Source organism: Mus musculus, chromosome 3 (genome assembly GCF_000001635.26).
Source record: "Mus musculus strain C57BL/6J chromosome 3, GRCm38.p6 C57BL/6J".
In the NCBI taxonomy this organism is placed as follows: domain Eukaryota; kingdom Metazoa; phylum Chordata; class Mammalia; order Rodentia; family Muridae; genus Mus; species Mus musculus.
Window position 1 is genome coordinate 15,387,576 of NC_000069.6, and position 24,631 is coordinate 15,412,206.

Sequence of the window (24,631 nt, forward strand, 5' to 3'; positions counted from 1 at the left end):
CAGTACCCCGGAGCTCTTGACTCTAGCTGCATATATATCAAAAGATGGCCTAGTCGGCCATTACTGGAAAGAGAGGCCCATTGGACTTGCAAACTTTATATGCCCCAGTACAGGGGAACACCAGGGCCAAAAAGGGGGAGTGGGTGGGCAGGGGAGTGGGGGTGGGTGGATATGGGGGACTTTTGGTATAGCATTGGAAATGTAAAAGAGCTAAATACCTAATAAAAAATGGAAAAAAAAATAAATTAAAAAAAAAAAGATCAGGTAAACTATCTAAACAGGACCATATCATACAAGGAAATAGAAGAAGTCATTAAAAACTTCCCAACTGGACTCCACCAAAAGTAGTCTGCACAGGTGAGAGTGTGCCCTACAGACGCTAACAGCTTCTGGGATGGGCGGGAGCCACAGAGCTTCTGAGGCAGCGCCCTTTTAGGGCTCCAGACATCCGGCCACCTTCCCGGCCAGAGAACATGTGTCCACCCTGCCCGGGAGGCTTTTGCCTCAGGATCGGCGGGAGCCATCTTAGTTCCAGGACTCCACCAAAAGTAGTATACACAGGTGAGAGTGTGGACTACAGAAGCTAACGGCTTCTGTGACAGGCCAAAGCAACACAGCTTCTGGGAAAGGTCCTGTTTTGGGCCTTCATCTTCAGCCAGGAGGAGGTCTGAACACCAGATATCTGTACACCTTCCATGTAAGAGGAGAGCTTGCCTGCAGAGAGTGCTCTGACCACTGAAACTCAGAGGAGAGTGCTTGTCTCCCAGGTCTGCTGACAGAGGGTAACAGAATGAACAGAGGAACAATCTCTAAACAGAGACAACTATAAAAACTAACTCCAGGGATTACCAGATGGCGAAAGGTAAATGTAAGAATCTTACTAACAGAAACCAAGACCACTCACCATCATCAGAACCCAGGACTCCCACTTCACCCAGTCCAGGGCCCCCCAACACACCTGAAAAGCTAGACCAGGATTTAAAAGCATATCTCAAGATGATGGTAGAGGACATCAAGAAGGACTTTAATAACTCACTTAAAAAATACAGGAGAACACTGCTACACAGGCAGAAGAAATTAAAGAGGAAACACAAAATTGCCTTAAAGAATTGCAGGAAAACACAACCAAACAAGTGATGGAATTGAATAAAACCATCCAAGTCCTAAAAAGGGAAGAAGACACAATAATGAAAACCCAAAGTGAGGCAACACTGGAGATAAAAACGCTAGGAAAGAAATCTGGAACCATAGATGTGAGCATCAGCAACAGAATACAAGAGATGGAAGAGAGAATCTCAGGTGCAGAAGATTCCATAGAGAACATCGGCACAACAATCAAAGAAATTGGAAAATGCAAAAAGATCCTAACTCAAAACATCCAGGAAATCCAGGACACAATGAGAAGACCAAACCTACAAATAATAGGAGTAGATGAGAATGAAGATTTTCAACTCAAAGGACCGGCAAATACCTTCAACAAAATTATTGAAGAAAACTTCCCAAACCTAAAGAAAGAGATGCCCATGAACATACAAGAAGCCTACAGAACTCCAAATAGACTGGACCAGAAAAGAAATTCCTCCTGACACATAATAATCAGAACAACAAATGCACTAAATAAAGAGAGAATACTAAAAGAAGTAAGGGAGAAAGGTCAAATAACATATAAAGGCAAGCCTTTCAGAATTACAACAGATTTTTCACCAGAGACTATGAAAGCCAGAAGAGCCTGGACAGATGTTATACAGACACTAAGAGAACACAAATTCCAGCCCAGGCTACTATACCCAGCCAAACTCTCAATTACCACAGATGGAGAAACCAAAGTATTCCACAACAACACCAAATTTACACATTCTCTTTCCACAAATCCAGCCCTTCAAAGGATAATAACAGAAAAAAAACATACAAGGACGGAAACCACGTCCTAGAAAAAGCAAGAAGGTAATCCCTCAAGAAACCAAAAACAAGACAGCCACAAGAACAGAATGCCAAATTTAACAACAAAAATAATAGGAAGGAACAATTACTTTTCCTTAATATCTCTTAATATCAATGGACTCAACTCCCAAATAAAAAGACATAGACTAACAGACTGGCTACACAAACAGGACCCAATATTTTGCTGATTACAGGAAACTCATCTCAGAGAAAAAGATAAACACTACCTCAGAATGAAAACCTGGAAAACAATTTTCCAAGCAAATGGTATGAAGAAACAAGCTGGAGTAGCCATTCTAATATCTAACAAAATCGACTTCCAACCCAAAGTCATCAAAAAAGACAAGGAGGGGCACTTCATACCCATCAAAGGTAAAATCCTATAAGAGGAACTATCAATTCTGAATATCTACGCTCCAAATAAAAGGGCAGCCACATTCATTAAAGAAACTTTAGTAAAGCTCAAAGCACATATTGCATCTCACACAATAATAGTGGGAGACTTCAACACACCACTTTCATCAGTGGACAGATTGTGGAAACAGAAACTAAACAGGGACACAGTGAAACTAACAAAACTTATGAAACAAATGGACTTAACAGATATCTACAGAACATTTTATCCTAAAACAAAAGGATATTCCTTCTTCTCAGCACCTCACAGGACCTTCTCCAAAATTAACCACATAATTGGTCACAAAACAGGTTTCAACAGATATAAAAATATTGAAATTGTCCCATGCATCCTACCAGATCACCATGGACTATGGCTGATCTTCAATAACAAAATAAATAATAGAAATCCAACATTCATGTGGAAACTGAACAACACTCTTCTCAATGATACCTTGGTCAAGAAAGGAATAAAGAAAGAAATTAAGGACCTTTTGGAGTTTAATGAAAATAAAGCCACAACATACCCAAACTTATGGGACACAATGAAAGCATTTCTAAGAGGAAAACTAATAGCTCTGAGTGCCTCCAAAAAGAAACTAGAGAGAGCACACATTAGCAGCTTGACAACACATCTAAAAGGTCTAGAATAAAAGGAAGCAAATTCACCCAAGAGTAGTAGAAGGCAGGAAATAATCAAACTCAGGGGTGAAATCAACCAAGAGGAAAGAAGCACTATTCAAAGAATCAACCAATTGAGGAGGTGGTTCTTTGAGAAAATCAACAAGATTGATAAACCTTTAGCCAGACTCACTAAAGGGCACAGGGAAAGCATCCTAATTAACAAAATCAGAAATGAAAAGAGAGACAAAACAACAGATCCTGAAGAAATCCAAAACACCATCAGATCCTTCTACAGAAGGCTATACTCAACAAAACTGGAAAACCTGGATGAAATGGACAAATTTCTAGAAAGATACCAGGTACCAAATTTAAATCAAGATCAGTTTAATGATCTAGACAGTCCCATATCCCCTAAAGAAATAGAAGCAGTCATTAATAGTCTCCCAACCAAAAAAAAAGCCAAGGACCAGATGGGTTTAGTGCAGAGTTCTATCAGACCTTCAAAGAAGATCTAATCCCAGTTCTTCACAAACTATTCCACAAAATATAAACAGGAGGTACTCTACCCAACTCATTCTATGAAGCCACAATTACTCTGATACCTAAACCACAAAAAGACCCCACAAAGATAGAGAATTTCAGACCAATTTCCCTTATGAATATCGATGAAATGATCCTCAATAAAGTTCTCTCTAACCAAATCAAAGAACACATTAAAGCAATCATCCATCCTGACCAAGTAGGTTTCATCCCAGGGATGCCGGGATGGTCCAATATATGGAAATCCATCAACATAATCCAGTATGTAAATAAACTCAAAGACAACAACCACATGATCATCTCCTTAGATGTGGAGAAAGCATTTGACAAAATCCAACAACCATTCATGATAAAAGTCTTGGAAAGATCAGGAATTCAAGGCCCATACCTAAACATGATAAAAGCAATCTACAGCAAACAATTAGCCAACATCAAAGTAAATGGTGAGAAGCTGGAAGCAATCCCACTAAAATCAGGGATAGACAAGGCTGTCCACTCTCGCCCTACCTATTCAACATTGTAGTTGAAGTCCTAGCCAGAGCGATTAGACAACAAAAGGAGATCAAGGGGATACAAATTGGAAAGCAAGAAGTGAAAATATCACTTTTTGCAGATGATATGATAGTGTATATAAGTGACCCTAAAAATCCCACCAGAGAAGTTCTAAGCCTGATAAACAACTTAGGTGAAGTAGCTGAATATAAAATTAATTCAAACAAGTCAATGGCCTTTCTGTACACAAAGGATAAACAGGCTGAGAAAGAAATTAGGGAAACAACACCATTCTCAGTAGTCACAAATAATATAAAGTACCTTGTTGTGATGCTAACTAAGGAAGTAAATGATCTGTATGATAAGAACTTCAAGTCTCTGAAGAATGTAATTAAAGAAGAACTCAGAAGATGGAAAGATCTCCCATGCTCATGGATTGGCAGGATCAATATAGTAAAAATGGCTATCTTACCAAAAGCAATTTACAGATTCAATGCAATCCCCATCAAAATTCCATCTCAATTCTTCAACAAATTAGAAAGGACGTTCGGCAGACTCATCTGGAATAACAAAAAACCTAGGATAGTAAAAACTCTTCTCAAGGATAAAAGAACCTCTGGTGGAATCACCATGCCTGACCTAAAGCTGTACTACAGAGCAATTGTGATATAAAATGCATGGTATTGGTATAGCGACAGATAAGTAGACCAATGGAACAGAATTGAAAACCCAGAGATGAATCCACACACCTATGGTCACTTGATCTTTGACGGGGAGCTAAAACCATCCAGTGGAAAAAGACAGCATTTTCAACAAATGGTGCTGGCACAATTGGTTGTTATCATGTAGAAAAATGGCAATCGATCCATTCTTATCTCCTTGTACTAAGGTCAAATCTAAGTGGGTTAAGGAACTCCACATATAACCAGAGACACTGAAACTTATAGAGGAGAAAGTAGAGAAAACCCTCGAAGATATGGGTACAGGGAAAAAATTCCTGAATAGAACAGCAATGGCTTGTGCTGTAAGATCGAGAATTGACAAATGGGACCTCATAATGTTGCAAAGTTTCTGCAAGGCAAAAGACACCCTCAATAAGACAGAAAGACCACCAACAGATTGGGAAAGGATCTTTACCTATCCTAAATCAGATAGGGGACTAATATCCAATATATATAAAGAACTCAGGAATGTAGACTCCAGTAAATCAAATAACCCCATTAAAAAATGAGGCTCAGAGCTAAACAAAGAATTCTCACCTGAGGAATATCAAATGGGAGAGAAACACCTGAAAAAATGTTCAACATTCTTAATCATCAGAAAAATGCAAATCAAAACAACCCTGAGATTCCACCTCATACCAGTCAGAATGGCTAAGATCAAAAATTCAGTTGACAGCAGATGTTGGTGAGGATGTGGAGAAAGAGGAACACTCCTCCATTGTTGGTGGGATTGCAAGCTTGTACAACCACTCTGGAAATCAGTCTGGCGGTTCCTCAGAAAATTGGACATAACACTACTGGAGGATCCTGCAGTACCTCTCCTGGGCATATATCCAAAAGATGTCCCAACTGGTAAGAAGGACACATGCCCCACTATGTTCATAGCAGCCTTATTTACACTATCCAGAAGCTGGAAAGAATCCAGATGCCCCTCAATAGAAGAATAGATACAGAAACGTGGTACATTTATAAAATGGTGTACTACTCAGCTATTAAAACGAATGAATTTATGAAATTCCTAGGCCAATGGATGGACCTGGAGGGCATCATCCTGAGTGAGATAACCCAATCACAAAGAAAATCACACAATATATACTCACTGATAAATGGATATTAACCCAGAAACTTAGGATACCCAAGATATAAGATACAATTTGCTAAATGCATGAAACTCAAGAAGAACAAAGACCAAAGTGTGGACACTTTGCCTCGTCTTAGAATTGGAAACAAAACACCCATGGAAGGAGTTCAGAGACAAAGTTTGGGGCTGTGACGAAAGGATGGACCATCTAGAGATTGCCATATCTGGGAATCCATCTCATAATCAGTTTCCAAACGCTGACACCATTGCATACACTAGCAAGATTTTGCTGAAAAGACCCAGATATAGCTTTCTCTTGTGAGACTATGCCGGGGCCTAGCAAACACAGAAGTGGATGCTCACAGTCAGGTATTAGATGGATCACAGGGCCCCCAATGGAGGAGCTAGAGAAAGTACCCAAGGAGCTAAAGGGATCTGCAACCCTACAGGTGCAACAGCCTTATGAACTAACTAGTACCCTGGAGCTCTTGACTCTAGCTGCATATGTATCAAAAGATGGCCTATTCGGCCATCACTGGAAAGAGAGGCTCATTGGACTTGCAAAGTTTATATGCCCCAGTACAGGGGTATGCCAGGGCAAAAAAGTTGGAGTGGGTGGGTAGTTGAGTGGGTGGAGAGGGTATGGGGGACTTTTGGGATAGCATTGGAAATGTAATGAGGAAAATAACTAATAAAAATATTAAAAAAATACCCTCCCAACTGAAAAAAAGTCCAGGGTCAGATGGATTTCGTGCATAATTCTACCAAGTCTTCGATGAAGAACTGATTCCAATTTTCCTCAAACCATTCCACAAAATGGAAATAAAAGGAACACTACCTAACTCATTCTATGGAACCACAATTACTCTCATACCTAAACTACACAAGGATGCAACCAAAAAAAGAACTTTAGACCAATCTTGCTTATGAATATCAATGCAAAAATACTCAATCAAATTCTTGCAAACCAAATCCAAGAACACATTAAAACTCTCATTCACCACGATCAAGTAGGCTTCATCCCAGGAATGCAAGTTTGGTTTAATATTTGAAAATCCATTTATGTAATCCACTATATAAACAAAATCAAAGAAAAAATCACATGATCATCTCCTTAGATGCTGAAAAAGCATTTGACAAAATACAACACACTTTCATTTTAAAAGTATTGGAAATATCACAAATTCAAGGCCCATATCTAAACATAATAAAAGCAATTTACTGCAAACCTACAGCAAATATCAAATTAAATGGAGACATACTTAAAGCAATCCCACTGAAATTGCGGACAAGAGAATGATGCCAACTCACCACATATCTATTCAATATAGTACTCACGGTGTTAGCTAGAACAACAAATCAACAAAAAGAGATCAAGTGGATACAAATTGGTAAAGAAGAAATAAAAGTATCACTATTTGCAGATGATAGGATAGGATACATAACCAAAATTCAAAATTATACCAGATAACTTCTCCAGCTGATACACAACTTTAGCAAAGTGTCCTGACATAAAATTAACTCAAATAAATCAGTAGCCTTCTTTAATACAAAGGATAAATAGGCTAAGAAAGAAATTAGGGAAATAATTCCCTTCAAAATAGCCACAAATAATATAAATTATCTTGGGGTAAGTCTAACCAAACAAGTGAAAGACATGTAAGGCAATAACATCAAGTCTCTCAAGAAAGAAATCAAAGAAGATCTCAGAAAATGGAGAGATTGCCCATGTTCATGGATTGGGAGAATGAACATAGTCAAAATGACCATCCTATCAAAGGCAATCTTTAGATTCAATGCAATCCCCATCAAAATCCCAACACAATTCTTCAAAGACATGGAAAGAGCAATTCTCAAATTCATCTAGAAAGGCAAAAATCCAGAATAGTGAAAGCAATACTTAACAATGAAAGAATGGCTAGGGGAATCACCATCCCTGACCTCAAGCTTTACTACAGAGAAATGGTGATAAAAAGCTGAAAGAGTCAGATGCAGATATTTGTACTCTACCAATGGACAGAAGTAGCTGACCCCTGTTGTTGAATTAGGGAAATCTGAAAGAAGCTGAGAAGAAGAGTGATCCTGTAGGAAGAACAGCAGTCTAAATTAATCTGGACCCCTGAGATCTTTCAAACACTGGACCACAAAACAGATAGCATACACTATCTGATATAAGGCCCCCCAACACATACATACAGTAGAGGACTTTTGGGTCTATGTTCATTCAGAGATGATGTACCTAAACCTCTAGAGGGTGGAAGCCCTGGGGTATTTAGAGGTCAGGTAAGGTGGGGGACTAGGGCATCCACTTGGAGACAAGGGGGTGGGAAGGAGGTGTGGTATGTGGGGCAGTGGGAGGGTGGATGGGGTGGGGAATGGAATATGGAGTGAAAATAAATTAAATAAATTTTTTAAAAAGACAAAAGAAAGAAGCTACAAGTCTTCATCTGCAGCCAGGAGGTGGAGCTGATCCTCTGTCTTTTGTGCACTCTCCCTGCCAGAGGAAAACTTGCCTCCAGGAAGTGTGTGACCTAGGGATTCAGGTTAGATCATCATTTTCTCTCTCTAAGGCAACTCTCTAAGGCAGGTACACTCAGGAGAATAGCAGAACAGCTGGGGCAGGGTACTATGAGCATATATCTGCAGTCAGTAGTTGGGGCTGTTCCACGGCCCTCTGTCCAGGAAAGAACTGGTCTCCCAGGAGTGCTGACACAAGCTTACAGATTCACAGGAGTAACAAGGTCCAGCCAGAGAAAGCTAGAACATCTAACATCAGAGAGTACCAGTTGACTGAAGGCAAATGCAAGTATTCAAAAACCAACAGAAACCAAGACTACTTGGCATCATAAGAACCCAGTACTCCCACTAAGTCCACAAACAAAGGACAGCAAGTCCTCGATACCCCAACACACCATAAAATCAAGATTCAGATTTGAAATCATATCTCATAATGTTGGTAGAGGATTTTAAGAAGGACATTTAAAACTCCCTTAAAGAAATACAGGAGAATACAACTAAACAGGTAGAAGCTCTTAGAGAAGAAATACGAAAATTCCTTAAAGAATTACAGGAAAACAAAACCAAAGAGGTGAAGAAAATAAACAAACCCATCCAGGATCTAAAAATGGAAGTAGAAACAATAAATAAATCACAAAGGGAGACAACTCTGAAGATAGAAATCCTAGGAAAGAAATCAGGAGCCATAGATGCAAGCAGAATATAAGAGATGGAAGAGAGAATTCCAGATGCAAAAGATTCCATTTCATTGATAAACAACAATCAAAGAAAATGCAAATGCAAAAAAAACCTAACTCAAAATATCCAGTAAATCCAGAATACAATGAGAAGAACAAATCTAAAGATAAAAGGTATAGATGAGAATGAAGATTCTCAACTTTAAGACCCAGTAAATATCTTCAACAAAATTATAGAAGAAAACTTCCCCAATTTAAAAAAAGAGATGCCCATGAACATACAAGAAGCCTACAGAACTCCAAATAGATTGGACCAGAAAAGAAATTCCGCCCAACACATAATAACAAAAACACCAAATGCACTAAACAAAGATAGAATATTAAAAGTAGTAAAAGCCCTTCTGCTCCACTTGAGCCCCGAGGTACCTTGCCAGCGGAGGCGCCCGACACCCGCAAGGGCCCACACAGGATCCCCCACGGGATCCTAAGACCTCTGGTGAGTGGAACACAGCGCCGGCCCCAATCCAAGTGCTCGGAACCTGAGACTGCGGTACATAGGGAAGCAGACTACCCGGGCCTGACCTGGGGCACAAGATTTTATCGAAAGGACCCAGATGTAGCTGTCTCTTGTGAGACTATGCCAGGGCCTAGCAAACACAGAAGTGGATGCTCACAGTCAGCTAATGGATGGATCACAGGGCTCCCAATGGAGGACCTAGAGAAAGTACCCAAGGAGCTAAAGGGATCTGCAACCCTATAGGTGGAACAACAATATGAACTAACCAGTACCCTGGAGCTCTTGACTCTAGCTGCATATGTATCAAAAGATGGCCTAGTCGGCCATCACTGGAAAGAGAGGCCCATTGGACATGCAAACTGTATATGCCCCAGTACAGGGGAACGCCAGGGCCAAAAAGGGGGAGTGGGTGGTTAGGGGAGTGGGGGTGTGTGGCTATGGGGGACTTTTGGTATAGCATTAGAAATGTAAATGATCTAAATACCTAATAAAAATTGGAAAAGAAAAAAAAAAAAGAAAGATCACATTCAAGCCATAAGAAAATAGTTGTTATAATAATAAAAAAACAAAAGTAGTAAAAGAAAAAGGTCAAGTAGCATATGAAGGCAGACCTATTAGAATTACAACAAACTTCTCAACAGAGATTATGAAAGCCAGAAGATCCTGGAAAGATGTTATACAGACCCTAAGAGAACAGAAATGCCAGCCCAGGCTACTATACCCAGCAAAACTCTCAAATACCATAGATGGAGAAACTAAAGTATTCCATGACAAAAATCAAATTTACACAATATCTTTCCACAAATTCGACCCTTCAAAGGATAATAAAGGGAAAACTCCAACACAAGGAGGGAAAGCTGGAAAGTAATATTTCAACAAACCTAAAAGAAGATCGCCACATGAACAGAATCCCAAATCCAACAACAAAAATAACAGGAAGCAACAGTTACTTTTCCTTAATATCTCTTAATATCAATAGTCTCGTTTTCCCAATTAAAAAACATAGACTAACAGACTCTGTACATAAAAAGGACCCAACATTTTGCTGCATACAGGAAGCCCACCTTAGTTACAAAGAAAGACACTACCTCAGAGTAAAAGGCTGGAAAATAATTTTCCAAGCAAACGGTTGGTCCGAAGAAACAAGCTGGAGTAGCCAAACTAATATCGAATAAAATAAACTTTCAACCTAAAATTAGGAAAAAAACACAAGAAGGGACACTTCAGACACATCAAAGGTAAAATCTACCAAGAAGAACTCTCAATTCTGAACATCTATGCTCCAAATCCAAGGGCATACATTCATTAAAGAAACTTTAATAAAGCTCAAAGCACATATTGCACCTCACACAATAATAGTGGGAGACTTCAATAGCCCACTCTCATCAATGGACAGATCCTAGAAACAGAAACTAAACAGAGACACAGTAAAACTAACAGAAGTTATAAAACAAATGGATTTAACAGATACCTATAGAACATTTTTATCAAAAAAAAAAAAAAAGGATATACATTCTTCTCAGCACCTCATAGTACTTTCTCCAAAGTTGACCATATAATCGGTCACAAAACAGTCCTCAGCAGATACAAAAATATCGAAATAATATGATGCATCCTATCAGATCACCATGGATTAAAGCTGATGTTCAATAACAACATAAATAATAGGAATCCCACATACATGTAGAAGCTGAACAACACTCTATTCAATGATAACTGGGGCAAGGAAGAAATAAAGAAGTTAAAGACTTTTTTAGAGTTTGTGAAAATGAAGCCACAATATACCCAAACTTATGGGATGCAATGAAAGCAGTCTTAAGAGGAAAACTCTGAGTACCTGAAAAAGAAATTGGAGAGAGCATACACAAGCAACTTGATATCACACCTAAAAGCTCTAGAACAAAAGGAAGCAAATTCACTGACGATGAGTAGAGAGCAGAAAATAGTCAAACTCGGGGCTGAAATCAACCAAGTGGAAACAAAAAGAACCATACAAAGAATTAACCAAACTAGGAGCTGGTTCTTTGAGAAAACCAACAAGATAGATAAACTGTTAGCCAGGCTAACTAAAGGGTACAGGAACAGTATTATAACTGACAAAATCAGAAATGAATTGGGTGACATAACAACAAAATTGGAGGAAATCCAAAAAAATGATCAGATCCTACTCCAAAAACTGAACAAAACTGGAAAACATGGATGGAATGGACAATTTTCTAGATAGATAACAGGTACCAAAGTTAAATCAGGATTAAATTAATGATCTAAACAGTACCATATCACCTAAAGAAATAGAAACAGTCATTAATATTCTCCCAACCAAATGAAGCCCAGAAATAGAAGGATTTAGTACAAAGTTCTGTTAGTGCTTCAAAGAAGACCTAATTCCAATACTCCTCAAACTGTTCCACAAAATAGAAAAAGAAGCTACTCTACAAAATTTGTTCAATGAAGCCACATTGACTCTAATACCTAAACCACACAAAGACCCAACAAAGAAAGAGAACTTCAGACCAATTTCTCATATGAATATTGATGCAAAAATACTCAATAAAATTTCTGCAAACCGAATCCAAGAACACATCAAAACAATCATCCATCATGATCAAGTATGCTTCATACCAGGGATACAGTGATGATTCAACATATGGAAATCCATCAATATAATCCACTATATAAGCAAACTCAAAGACAAAACCACATGATCATCTCCTTAGATGCTGAGAAAGCATTTGACAAAATCAAACACCCATTCAGAATAAAAGTCTTAGAAAGATCAAGAATTCAAGGTCCATACCTAAACTTAATAAACACAATAAACAGCAAACTAGTAGCCAATATCAAACTAAATGGAGCAGAAATTGAATCAATCCCACTAAAATCAGGGACTAGATAAAGCTGTCCACTATCACCCTACCCATTTAATATAGTACTTGAAGTCCTTCCAGAGCAATTAGTCAACAAAAAATTGTCAAAGAGATACAAATTAGGAAGAAGTCATCAAAATATCACTAATTGCAGATGATATGATAGTATACATAAGTGACCCCAAAAATTCCACCTTCTAAACCTGGTAAACAACTTCGGTGATGTAGCTGGATAAAAAATTAACTCAAACAACTCAGTGCCCTTTCTCTACAGAAAGAATAAACAGGCTGAGAAAGAAATTAGGGAAACAACACCCTCCACAACAGTCACTAACAATATAAAATATCTTGGTGTGACTTTAACTAGGCAAGTGAAAAATCTGTATGATAAGAAATTCAAGTCTCTGAAGAAAGAAGTCGAAGAACTCAGAAGAGGGAAAGTTCTTCCAAGCTCATGGAGTGTCAGGATTAATATAGTAAAATATGCTTATCTTGCCTAAAGCAATCTACAGACTCAATGCAATCCCCATCAAAATTCCAACTTAATACTTCACAGAGTAAGAAAGGGCAATTTGAAAATTCATCTGGAATAACAAAAATCCTAGGATAGCAAAAATTTTTTCTCAACAATAAAAGAACCTCTGGTGGAATCACCATGCCTGACCTCAAGCTGTTCTACAGAGCAATTGTGATAAAAACATCATGGTACTGGTTCAGTGACAAACAGGTGGATCAGTAGATTAGAATTGAAGACTCAGATATGAACGCACACACCTGTGTTCACTGTGATCTTTAACAAAGGTATAAAACAATCCAGTGGAAAAATAGAAAGCATTTTTAACAAATGATGCTGGCTCAACTGGAGGTTATCATGTAGAAGAATGCGAATTGGTCCATTCTTATCTCCTTGTACAAAGCTCACGTCTAAATGCATCAAGGAACTGCACATAAAACCAGACACACTGAAACTCATAGAGGAGAAAGTGGGGAAAAGCATCAAAGATATGGCTACAAGGGAAAAAATCCTGAACAGAACACCAGTTCCTTGTGCTGTAAGATCAAGAATCAACAAATCAGACCTCATAAAATTGCAAACTTCTGTAAGGCAAAAATCACTGTAAATAAATCAAAAAGGCAGCCAACAGAATGGGAAAAGATCTTTACCAATCCTAAATCTGATAGACGGCTAATATTGAATTTATACAAAAACTGAAGTAGTTAGACTCCAGAAAACCAAATAACCCTATTAAAAATAGGGTACAGAGCTAAACAAAGAATTCTCAACTGAGGAATACTGAATGGATGAGAAGCACCTAAAAAAAGTTCAACATCCTTAATCATCAGGGAAATGCAAATCAAAACAACCTGAGATTCCACCCCACACCAGTCAGAATGGCTATGTTCAAAAATTCAGATGAAAGCATATGCTAGCAAGGTTGTGGAGATAGAGGATCATTCCTTCATTGCTGGTCAGATTGCAAGCTGGTATAATCAGTCTGGAAATCAGTTTGGCAGCTCCTCAAAAAAAATTGGGCATCGTACTACTGGAAGATCCAACAATACCTCTCCTGGGCATATACCCAGAAGATGCTCCAGTTTGTAATAAGGACACATGCTCCATCATGTTTATAACAAACATATTTATAATAGCCAGATGATGGAAAGAAACCAAATGTCCCTCAAGAAAGAATTGATACAAAAAATATGGTACATTAACACAATGCAGTATGACTCAGCTATTAAAAACAATGAATTTATGAATTTCTTAGACAAATGGATGGACCTGGAGGATATCATCCTAAGTGAGGTAAATCAATCACAAAAGAACACACATGATATACACACAGTGAAAAATGGATATTAATCCCCTAGCTCAGAATACCCAAGATACAATTCACAAAACACATGATACTCAAGAAGAAGGAAGACCAAAGTGTGGACACTTTGATCCTTCTTAGAATGGGGAACAAAGTACCCATGTAAGGAGTTACAGAGACAAAGTTTGGAGCAGAGACCGAAGGAATGACCATGCAGAGACAGCCCCACCTGGAGATCTATCCCATAAACAACCATCAATCCCAGACACTATTGAGGATGCCACCAAGTGCTTGCTGACAGGAGCCTGATAAAGCTTTTTCCCAAGAGACTCTGCCAGTGCCTGACAAATACAGAAGTGGATGCTCAGAGCCTTCCATTGGATGGAGAACTGGTTCCTCAATGAAGGAGCTAGAGAAAGTACCCAAGGAGTTGAAGGGGTTTACAACCCCATAGGAGGAAAAAAATATTAACTAACCAGTACTCCCAGAACTCCCTGTGACTAAACCACTAATCAAAGAAAACACATAGTGGGACTCATTGTTCTAGCTGCATGTATAGCAGATGGCTTAGTGGGTCATCAATGGAAAGAAAGGCCAGGCCCTTTGTCCTGTGAAGGTTCTATGACCCAGTATAGGAGAATGCCAGGGCTAGAAAGCAGGAATGGGTGGGTTGGTGAGCAGGGGAGGAGGGAGGAGATAGGGGGTTTTTGGAGGGGAAACTAGGAAAGTGGATAACATTTGAAATGTAAATGAAGGAAATATTTAATAAAAAAGAATAAAATATACCAAAAAATAAAACAAAATTCTTTTAAAAAAATCAAAGAAAACTTGGGAAAATAAAGCAATTATAGGCCGTGAACATTGCTATCCAGATATCAGTCATATATCTAATATAAGCTTTCATTTTAGTGCTATTATAACTTTGAATAAACTAGAGCAAAGTAAAACAAAATAAAGACATGGAACAACTTGTCACACCATCATAAGTGATTTTAAAATGCATATTAAACTCACAATGAACTTCACAATAAAATCCTTGGTATGTCCAGTGAAGAAATTAGGATTAAAATTGTTAAGATATAATTAGAATATCTTAGTATGTATGTATGTCTGTAGGCACTGAAATACTCAAATTATTGTGTGAAAATATTTTCTGTAATATCATGAATGTAACTATTCAAATTTGGAGCAAAATGCATAATTTTAATTTAGATATGAAACTTTGAAATAAGAAACATAAATATGAACTAATCTGGCAATCATTAATGATGGTGACCATCAAAATTTATTAGGACAACTAGGGTAAAACATAGTTTTTAACCAAGTTAATGTATATGTAATTTAGTAGTAATAAATTTAACTGAATTTTTACAATTGTAATAACCAGCTATGACACTGTGGTTACATAGAAGAAACAATGAAAATGTATACGGGCCTTTACTTTTATCTTAAAAAGATATATAAATCGTAAAACGTAAAATTTAATATCCAAAAAAAAAAAAAAAAAAAAAGAAAAAGAAAAACAAAGACATCATGAATTTTGCAGGCAATTGGATGGAACTTGAGAATATCATCCTAAGTGAGGTAACCCAGTCCCAAATGGACAGGTATGGTATGTACTCACTTATAAGTGGATATTAGTTATAAATTCCAGGTACCATGCTATACTCCACAGACCCAAATAAGCTAAACAATACAGAAGACACTACCGAGGAATCTTGAATCTCACATAGAAGGGATAATAAAATAGCCATAAGAGGCAGATGGAGGGACGGATTTGAGAAGGAGAGGCTTGCTGAGTTGTGTTAGGGCATCGGGATCAGGTGTGAAAAGGATAGGAGAGATGGCAAGATGGCCGTGAAAATTATTGGAAATCTGCAACTGATAGTGGTCAGCAGGTGAGAAGATCTCTATGATGAGACAGAGACCTGAAATAAGGGAAGCATCCAAGAATCAATGGGGTTGACCTTGCTTATTATTCACTATATTGGGGTTGTGGAATCTAAAGAGGACACCATCTGTAGCAAGACTGTAAACCCAGTGGAGTGATAGAAGCACCAATCCACCCACAAAACTCCTAATCTAAAATTTTTCCTGTCTCCAAGAAATGCAGGAACTGGGAATGGAAAAGAGACTGAGGAAATAGCTATCCAATAAGCTGTCCAGGTTGAGACCCATCCCATGAGCAAGCACCAATTCCTAAGCCTACCAATGATACTGTTATGTGTGCAGACAGGAGCATGTTGCCCTCTAAGTGGCTCCACCCAGCAGCTGGCTCAAACACATACAAGACACCCGCCAATGAATAGCAGATGGAGTTTTGGTATTCTTATAAAAGAATAAGAATATTATTATTCCTAGTATTAAGTAGGAAACATTGTGGGCCCTGAAAGGGATGGGAACTCCACAGGACAATAATAGTGTCAACTAATCTGGACCCTTGGGGTTCTCAGGGTTTGAGCCACCAATCAAAGAACATAAACTGCTACACTTAGGCCTTCCTGCACATGAGTCACAGATGTGCAGCTTGCACTTCTTGTGGGTCCCTAACTACTGCGACAGGCCTATACCAAAAGTTGTTGCATTAACATTGGATATGTTCTTCTAGCTGCACTGCCTTGTCTGTCCACAGTGGGAGAAGAACTGCATAGCATTTTATAGACTGGACATGCCTTTGTGATAAAGGATTACTAGAGGGACCTCCATCCATTTAGAGGAGAAGGAGATGGGAGGGTTGTGAGAGGAAATGACTGCAAGGGGGCAGCAAGTAGGATGAAAGGGAACAATTTTTAAAAAAATATAAATTGATGAAAGTGGTGTGTTGAAGTCTCCCACTGCTATTGTGTGAGGTGCAAGGTGTGGTTTGAGCTTTACTAAAGTCTCTTTAATGAATGTGGCTGCCCTTGCATTTGGAGCTGTCTCTTGCGAGGCTATGCCAGGGCCTACCAAACACAGAAGTGGATACTCACAGTCAGCTGTTGGATGGATCACAGGACCCCCAATGGAGGAGCTAGAGAAAGTACCCAAGGAGCTAAAGGGGTCTGCATCCCTATAGGTGGAACAACAATATGAACTAACCAGTACCCCCCGGAGGTCGTGTCTCTAGCTGCATATGTATCAGAAGATGACCTAGTTGGCCATCAGTGGAAAGAGAGGCCCATTGGTCTTGCAAACTTTATATGCCTCAGTACAGGGGAACGCCAGGGCCAAGATGTGGGAGTTGGGGTTGGGGGGATGGGGGACTTTTGGGGTAGCATTGGAAATGTAAATGAAGAAAATACCTAATTAAAAAAATAAAAAATAAAAATAATAAATTAAAAATAGGTGTCTATTTCTCTATTGTCCCCAGGTTAAATCTCCAATTTATAGCACTATATTTTATCAAATAAATTTTACACAAAGTAGATGAACCATCAAACTGAACCTTTTGCAAGGATGTGTTGCGGTCAATATCTCCAACCCAAATATGCTCCGGCAATGAAAACACAACACAGTTAATATGATTACATGCTGTGCGCCTAGATTGGGCAAATCTACCACTACACTACCACCTTCCACAGCTTGTGAGACCCCTTAGAACTTGCTGTTTCTCCAGGCCGTTTGCTTCTGCTCTGCTTTTCTCCTTCTTCTCTCCCTCTCACCTCCAGCTTCACCTTCCCTTTTATCTGCCCAATCATCAGTTCTCATTTATTTTACAAAGGTGGCAAACAGGTTTATAGGAAATCACCTGAGTGCTGACTTATTCCTTGTTTTCAGCCACTCATAGGAGAATGGAATTAACATCAAATATAATTAGCTCCTGGGCTATCAAAAACAAGGATGGTTGGATTTTTAGAACTTGAATAAATTCTGGCAGATTGCAGACCCAGAACAAATTATTTTCTATCATATTTATGACTCTTAATAGCCATATATTATCCTCCTTTGTCCCTTACCAAACAGCTTTGTGGCAATTTAGGTGAATCATCTGGAATGTACTTGGAGAAATTTTTCTTTGGAATGTATTAATTTAGCAGATTACTAATGTCAACCAACCCAGATATTTAGGACTTAAATCTCTACCAGATTTCTCTATGTGATAAGCAACCTCTTCCATGTTTTTACCAATTAATTTAAAAAGAGTCTTGATTAATGGCTTTCTTTCTTCTATCACTACACAAAAAAATATAAACTGCTTCCACAGTGAGCTTTTATGTGATCCAAATCTGTGTTACTGTTTCATGGTCACTGATAGTTGAATTCATCATGAAACACTTCTTGTCTTCTTTGAGGAGAGAGTTGTGAATCTCTGTCAACTGTTAAATTCTTGATTTTCAGAATCCTGTGGGTCAGGGACTATAGTGCCCACTATGCTAGGAGAACTGATCCCTAGGGAGAGTTACAAGGTTAGTGTGATCCAGAAATGCTTCTACTTGGTAGTATTTTGGACGATCCCTGAGAGATTATCCTTAGACCAAGAGGTTTTCAGTCTCTCAAGTACTCAGGGAAAGCTGTGAACAGGGCATATACACGAAAGAGGATGGTAAATGGAAAGGAAGAGAGTTGACAAGCTGCCTTATTTAGATATAAGCATCCTGGAAAATTTCAGATTTGGGGGAATAAAAGAATCCTAGTGAAGTATAAAACAGCCTGATGGAAATGCTTGCTGGAAAACATGCAAGAAAAGGATGAAAATTGTATACATAAGAATGCAAGAGTAAAGATTTCATGATTTAGAATCTCAACTATCATGTAGTCCATGTCCACACTAGTATAGATGCCATCTAAAATCTTTCTGTTGCTCATGAAAATCTAATTTTAGTTTTGAAGTCAATCAAAGATTAACGTTTGTTTTTAAGAATAGAAACAGGATGGTTGCATAGTTCATTGGGTGCAGTGTTTTCACAACATATTAGAGGCCCTCAGATCAATCCCAACAAGCCATACCCAACAATATACATAATTTGGATTATAATCCTAATACCTGGGGTATGGAATATAGAAGGTCAGAGGTATGATTTTTTACTTGCCCAAGTTCATAGAACAGCATCTGATACTTGTAAATGTTAACTTGACACAACCTACAATTACCTAGTAAGAACATTGCATTTTAAGGACTTGGTAAAATTGTGTTAGCCTGTTGGTAGGTCTGTGGAGGTTTGTCTTGATTGTTAACTGATATGGTAAAATCACTCTTAATGTAACTGCCTTCATTTCATTAGACTCTGGGCCCCACACTGCATAAAATCAGTGAAGAAATGTAGGTGAACATCAGGCAGCAAACAGAAATGTTGGGGGTATTCTATCTCAATGCTCTTGACTGTAGATTGGATGTATGAATTCCTGCCTTACTTTCCATATGTAACTTGCAATTGTAATTTAAACAAAACCTTTCATCTCTTGTGTTTCTTGTGGTCAGGATATTTTATCATAGCAACAGACATGAAACTATATCCTTGTCTGAAATGACAGACAAGCAAATTCAAATTATCTTGATGGGCCCATAAGAAGAAGCAAACACCCAACTTTATGTATCAGAGTTATAATATAAATTCTATTGCCTCCTCCCTCCTTTTCACTCTGAAATAATTCTCAGAGTCCATCCCATCTCTCTGAGTAGTAGTAATGTCTTTTGAGGTTCCTGCAATGTGATCACCTTTTTATCTTGGTTAGACTATCTGTTTAATATATCTGTTTTTATCCACAGTCGTCCAGAATAATCTTGATTTCTATATCTACCATAGAGAACATTCTTCAGATTCTCTCCAGTTATTGTGGTCTGGAGAGTACCTTTAAATAGAAGAATATATATTCTAATTTTTAGTTCAGTTCTGACTACTGATATAGTGGTGTTTATGATCACAAAACCAATGGCTACACTGGGTATGATTGTTTATATTAAACCAAAATGCCATAGTTACACAAAGAATGGTAATTCTTTTGCATCAAACACTGAAATGGATGCCTCCCACCTCAAGGAAACAAAGAAGGTCAAGCTAAAACAGGAGTTAACAGAACGCAGGAGATAATATCTTTAGAGTAGCAACAAAGTCTAAAGAATAAAAAATTCACATAAACAGAATAGAATTTATAGCTTGAGATCAAGGAAGGAAAGTTAACCTTAAGTTGTGTTAACTAAAGAAATGTTCAACATCCTTAGTCATCATGGAAATGCAAATCAAAATGATCGTAAGATTTCACCTCACACCAGTCAGAATGGCTAAGTTCAAAAATTCACATGAAAGCAGATGCTGGTGAGGATGAAAAAGGGGAAAACTCCTGTATTGTTGGTGGGATTGTAAGCTGGTACAACCATTCTGGAAATCAGTCTGGCAGTTCCTCAGAAAATTGGAAGTAGTACTACCTGAGGACCAAGCTATACCACTCCTGGGCATATACCCAGAAGATGTAATAAGGATACATGCTCCACTATGTTCATAGCAGATATATATATATATATCTATGCTAATATAATATATCTGACTAATATATATTATTATATAATATATTATTATATTAATACATTATTATACAATATATATTATAATACAATATATCTGACATATATATATATTAGTCAGAAGCTGGAAACAACCTAGATGTCTTTCAACAGAAGAATGGATACAGAAAATGTGGTACATTTACACAAGGGAATACTACTCAACTATTAAAAACAATAACTTCATGAAATTCTCAGGCAAATGCATGGAACTTGAGATATCATCCTGAATGAGGTAACCTAATCACAAAAGAAGGCACATGGTATGAACTCACTGATAAGTGCATAATAGACAAAAATCTTAGAATACTCAAGATACAGCTCACAGACCACATGAAGCTAAACCCAGACAATACTGCAGATGCCAACAAGTGCTTGCTGACAGGAGCCTGATATTGCTGTCTCTTGTGAGGCTTTACCAGAGACTGACAAATGCAGAGGCAGATGCTCACAGCCAACCATTGGACTGAGGACAGGGTCACCAATGGAGGTGTTAGAGAAAGGATTGAAGGAGCTGAAGTGGTTTACAACTGCACTGAAAGAACAACATAAACCAACCAGACCCCACCAGAGCTTCCAGAGACTGAACTACCAACCAAAGAGTACACATGGAGGGACTCATGGTTCCAGCCTCATATGTAGCAGAGGATGGCCTTGTTGAGCATCAATGGGAGGAGAGACCCTTGGTCCTATGAAGGCTGAATGCACCAGTGTAGGGGAATGTCAGGGCGGGGAGGCAGGAGTGTATGGGAAAGTGGGGGAACACCCTCATAGAAGCAGAGGGACAGGGAATGGGATAGTGGGTTTTGGGGAAGGGAACTGAAAAAGGAGATAATATTTGAAATGTAAATAAAGAAAACATCCAATAAAATGCATAAAAAATGAATGTCAATAAAATCTTTTGACAAATTCTAGTGCAGAAGTAAAAATTCAGAAAAATGCAAAAAATTCTTCAGAAGTACCACATTAAACAATACACCCGATATTGTATGAGTAATATGACTTCTTATAAACCTTAAGAGAAATTGATTTCAGAAATAAAATGGATAACATTCTCCATGAAATATTACATTCAACAATATACCCATTATCAGATGACTGATATGACTTTTTAGAAACGTTAAGGAAAAATTGATTTCACCCTTTTAACACATAGAAATAGATTTTTTTTTGAGCTCGAAAGAGTTTAATAGGAAAAGCTGATGAGAATTTAAGGATGAAAAAAAAACTAATTTTGGTGTGCAAAATAGAGTATAAAAATAATTTGAGACAAATTTCAAAATAGAGTCAATTTCAGATCATTGTTGGGAACTACAGTTAAATTTATTGAATATATATTTTAAATGAAAATATCATGATTTACCTGAGCACCCACTGTGGACTATATTTGCACTGTATGGACTGATGCTTTCTAACCTTGACATTTTTAACTGGCATATTTATAGATAATTAGGCGACCCAGTGTTTATCCAGCCAATGAACTCACAGCAAAGGGGGGATGCCAAGGAACATGAGTTTTTCAAAAGTCACTGGAGTTGAGGATCTTTTTTGTTGTTTTAAGAGAAGGAAAAAGATATTCACATAAATGGGTCCAATCTAATGCAAACTAACTGCTAGCATCGTAACAAGTTGAAAAGAAATACTTTACTAGCAAGTTTTCCTTATACCTTAGTGATAGCAGTGCTCCAATGGACATTTGATTTTCCTTTATTTCATTAGTCCAGATCATATGCTGTGTGTGTGTGTGTGTGTGTGTGTGTGTGTGTGTGTGTGTGTGTGTACAAACAGGTTGTCAGGTGACCCGTTGAAATTTCACTCCATTAGGACACTATATTTAGGAAATATCTAAAATGTAATGGAGTCAGTAAAGATATGGTAAAGGAAACACATGAACATAAGGATGTTCACAAATGTTAGGTAAAACAGGGAAGGGGCAAGATACTGGAATTTGATGATACCTTCCATTCTTAATTATTTAATCTATTAGTGGAAAGATATGTGAGACGTGTGAGAAGTTGGGAATGAAATATGACGTTAACATTTTACTTTGTTGTTGTCAGGATAATGCTACAATAATCAAGAATGTTACCTTATACATAAAAAATGAAGCCCAATTTACATTTAGACATAAGGGTGGGGTGAAGACCTCACCAGACTTGGTAGCAGTACCTTTCACTCTCTGATGTTCAGTGACCAGCACAGTATGGGTTTCAATGACTTCTGCTTGTTCATCATGCTCAACCTTGCATGTCACTACCATGTTCTCCTCAAGGGCAGATATGTTCACCAAGAGACAGCTGATCCAGTTGTAAGTTCCATCCTTGTTTACTATAAGTGTAAAAGGTACTTCTCTCCGGGATATATTTCCATTCTCTAACCAGGTCAACTGAAAACTTGGAGGATAGAACTTCTGTATTTGGCAGGTGACATTTATCACATTCCAAACCATTGTTGGCTGCTGGCGGATCTCCAGGGTGGGTGGAACTGAAAAGTACAGAAAGAACCTGAGATAGATGGAACCTAGGCACAGACATTCTCCAAAGAAGAGCTGAATGTTAAGGATCCACCTCTGTTGCAAATGCATTATGTATACAGAATGTGTGTTTTGTTCAGAGGAAGGCAAACATAAGTACAGCTCTTCTCACACAGGCACTCAGGCTGTGGTGGGGTGAGGATATGAAGAGGTAACATTTATAAGAAGAATTATTGGGTACACTAGGAAAAACTAAATGCCTAGAGGTTCTGTGCATGATATATGTGGTTCATAATTAGTATAGGTTTAATTTCTTCTGTAAAAATAAGTACAATTCCTTTTATGTAGTGATCATACTCTGTGACCACCACCAACCCCCATCCATCTAGGTAGTATATAACAGTGCTTGCTAGGAATTATGAACAAACAATTCTGACTAGGTATGCTACTGAGCTAGGATTCAGAAACATCTACCTTGAATGAACTCAGAGATGTGAGCAATCCCTCTGAGAGGGGCTCGATCTAAAGTGACATGATCCACTTCACAGATGATCTGAGAGCGGACATCCCTAGGTTCCAACACCACCTGGACTGTGCTGGAAACTCTATAGGAGACACTTGTTTCTTCCGGTTCCACAGAAGTTTCCAAGTGAGAGATCTCATCTCCATTCTTGAACCACTTCAGCGTGAGGTTCCGCGGAAAGAATCCATGGGATCTGCATGTAAAGGTCACTGTCTGCTGAGGGACAGCTCTGGCTGCAGGACCGGAGACCATAGGTGAAGATGGTTTAGCTATAAAGCAGCATATAAACAAAGATGTCATTTTGATAGCCACCACTGATGACATAACATTGTGAAGAACCTTCCTAGATATTATCCATTAATTATTAAACATTGTTGTTTACTGTCAGGATTGTTGTTACCAGGCAACTAGGAACCTGCTGGTCTCCCATGTCATACCTGTGTCCAAGCAGCAGACATTAAGTCTTCATCCTCAATGTTTTGCCCCAGGTTTGTCCAGATCCTTCTGTGCTATACAATGTTCTGTGTCTCCAGAGGACAACACAAAGAAGGGCAAACCCAGGTGCAATTTGCCTGGGCCAAGGAAGGTAATTACAAATGTATTTCAAATTTCATATCACTTATTCCTGCTGGCCTCATGAATCCTCTACAATCTAAGGTAAATGTTCCTAGATTTACAATTATTGTAAGCTAGAAAATTACACATATAATAGTATTGCCACAAAGCTGGAACCCTTCCTCATTTCCTCTAGTTATTTTTATTTTTCACTTCCTTCCTTCCTTCCTTCCTTCCTTCCTTCCTCCCTCCCTCCCTCCTTCCCTCCCTCCCTCCCTTCTTCCTTCCTTCCTTTCCTTCCTTTCTTTTCTTTGTACCCATCTGCCTTATGTGTTCTCTCTGCTAAGAAATGAATTTAAAATTGAGAGCCTAACCATCTGCATGTCCATTTATAGGTTTCAGTTGTACTTAGTC

General features: G+C 38.3%; 1 protein-coding gene across 6 annotated transcripts in view; it reads right to left on the minus strand.

Annotated features, from left to right (window-relative positions):
* The window catches only part of Sirpb1a (signal-regulatory protein beta 1A), a 54,862-nt gene that overhangs the window by 15,915 nt on the left and 14,316 nt on the right, over positions 1 to 24,631 (minus strand). For 5 of the 6 annotated variants that reach the window (XM_017319615.1, XM_006530073.1, XM_006530074.1 and 2 more), the window contains 2 exons: positions 23,614 to 23,931; positions 22,836 to 23,150 (listed from right to left, as the gene is read on the minus strand). In XM_017319615.1, coding sequence (XP_017175104.1) covers positions 22,836 to 23,150; positions 23,614 to 23,931 — 633 coding nt within the window. Of the gene's footprint in view, positions 1 to 22,835; positions 23,151 to 23,613; positions 23,932 to 24,099; positions 24,330 to 24,631 lie in introns of those variants that run through there. The other variant, XM_006530075.4, reaches the window with a different exon arrangement.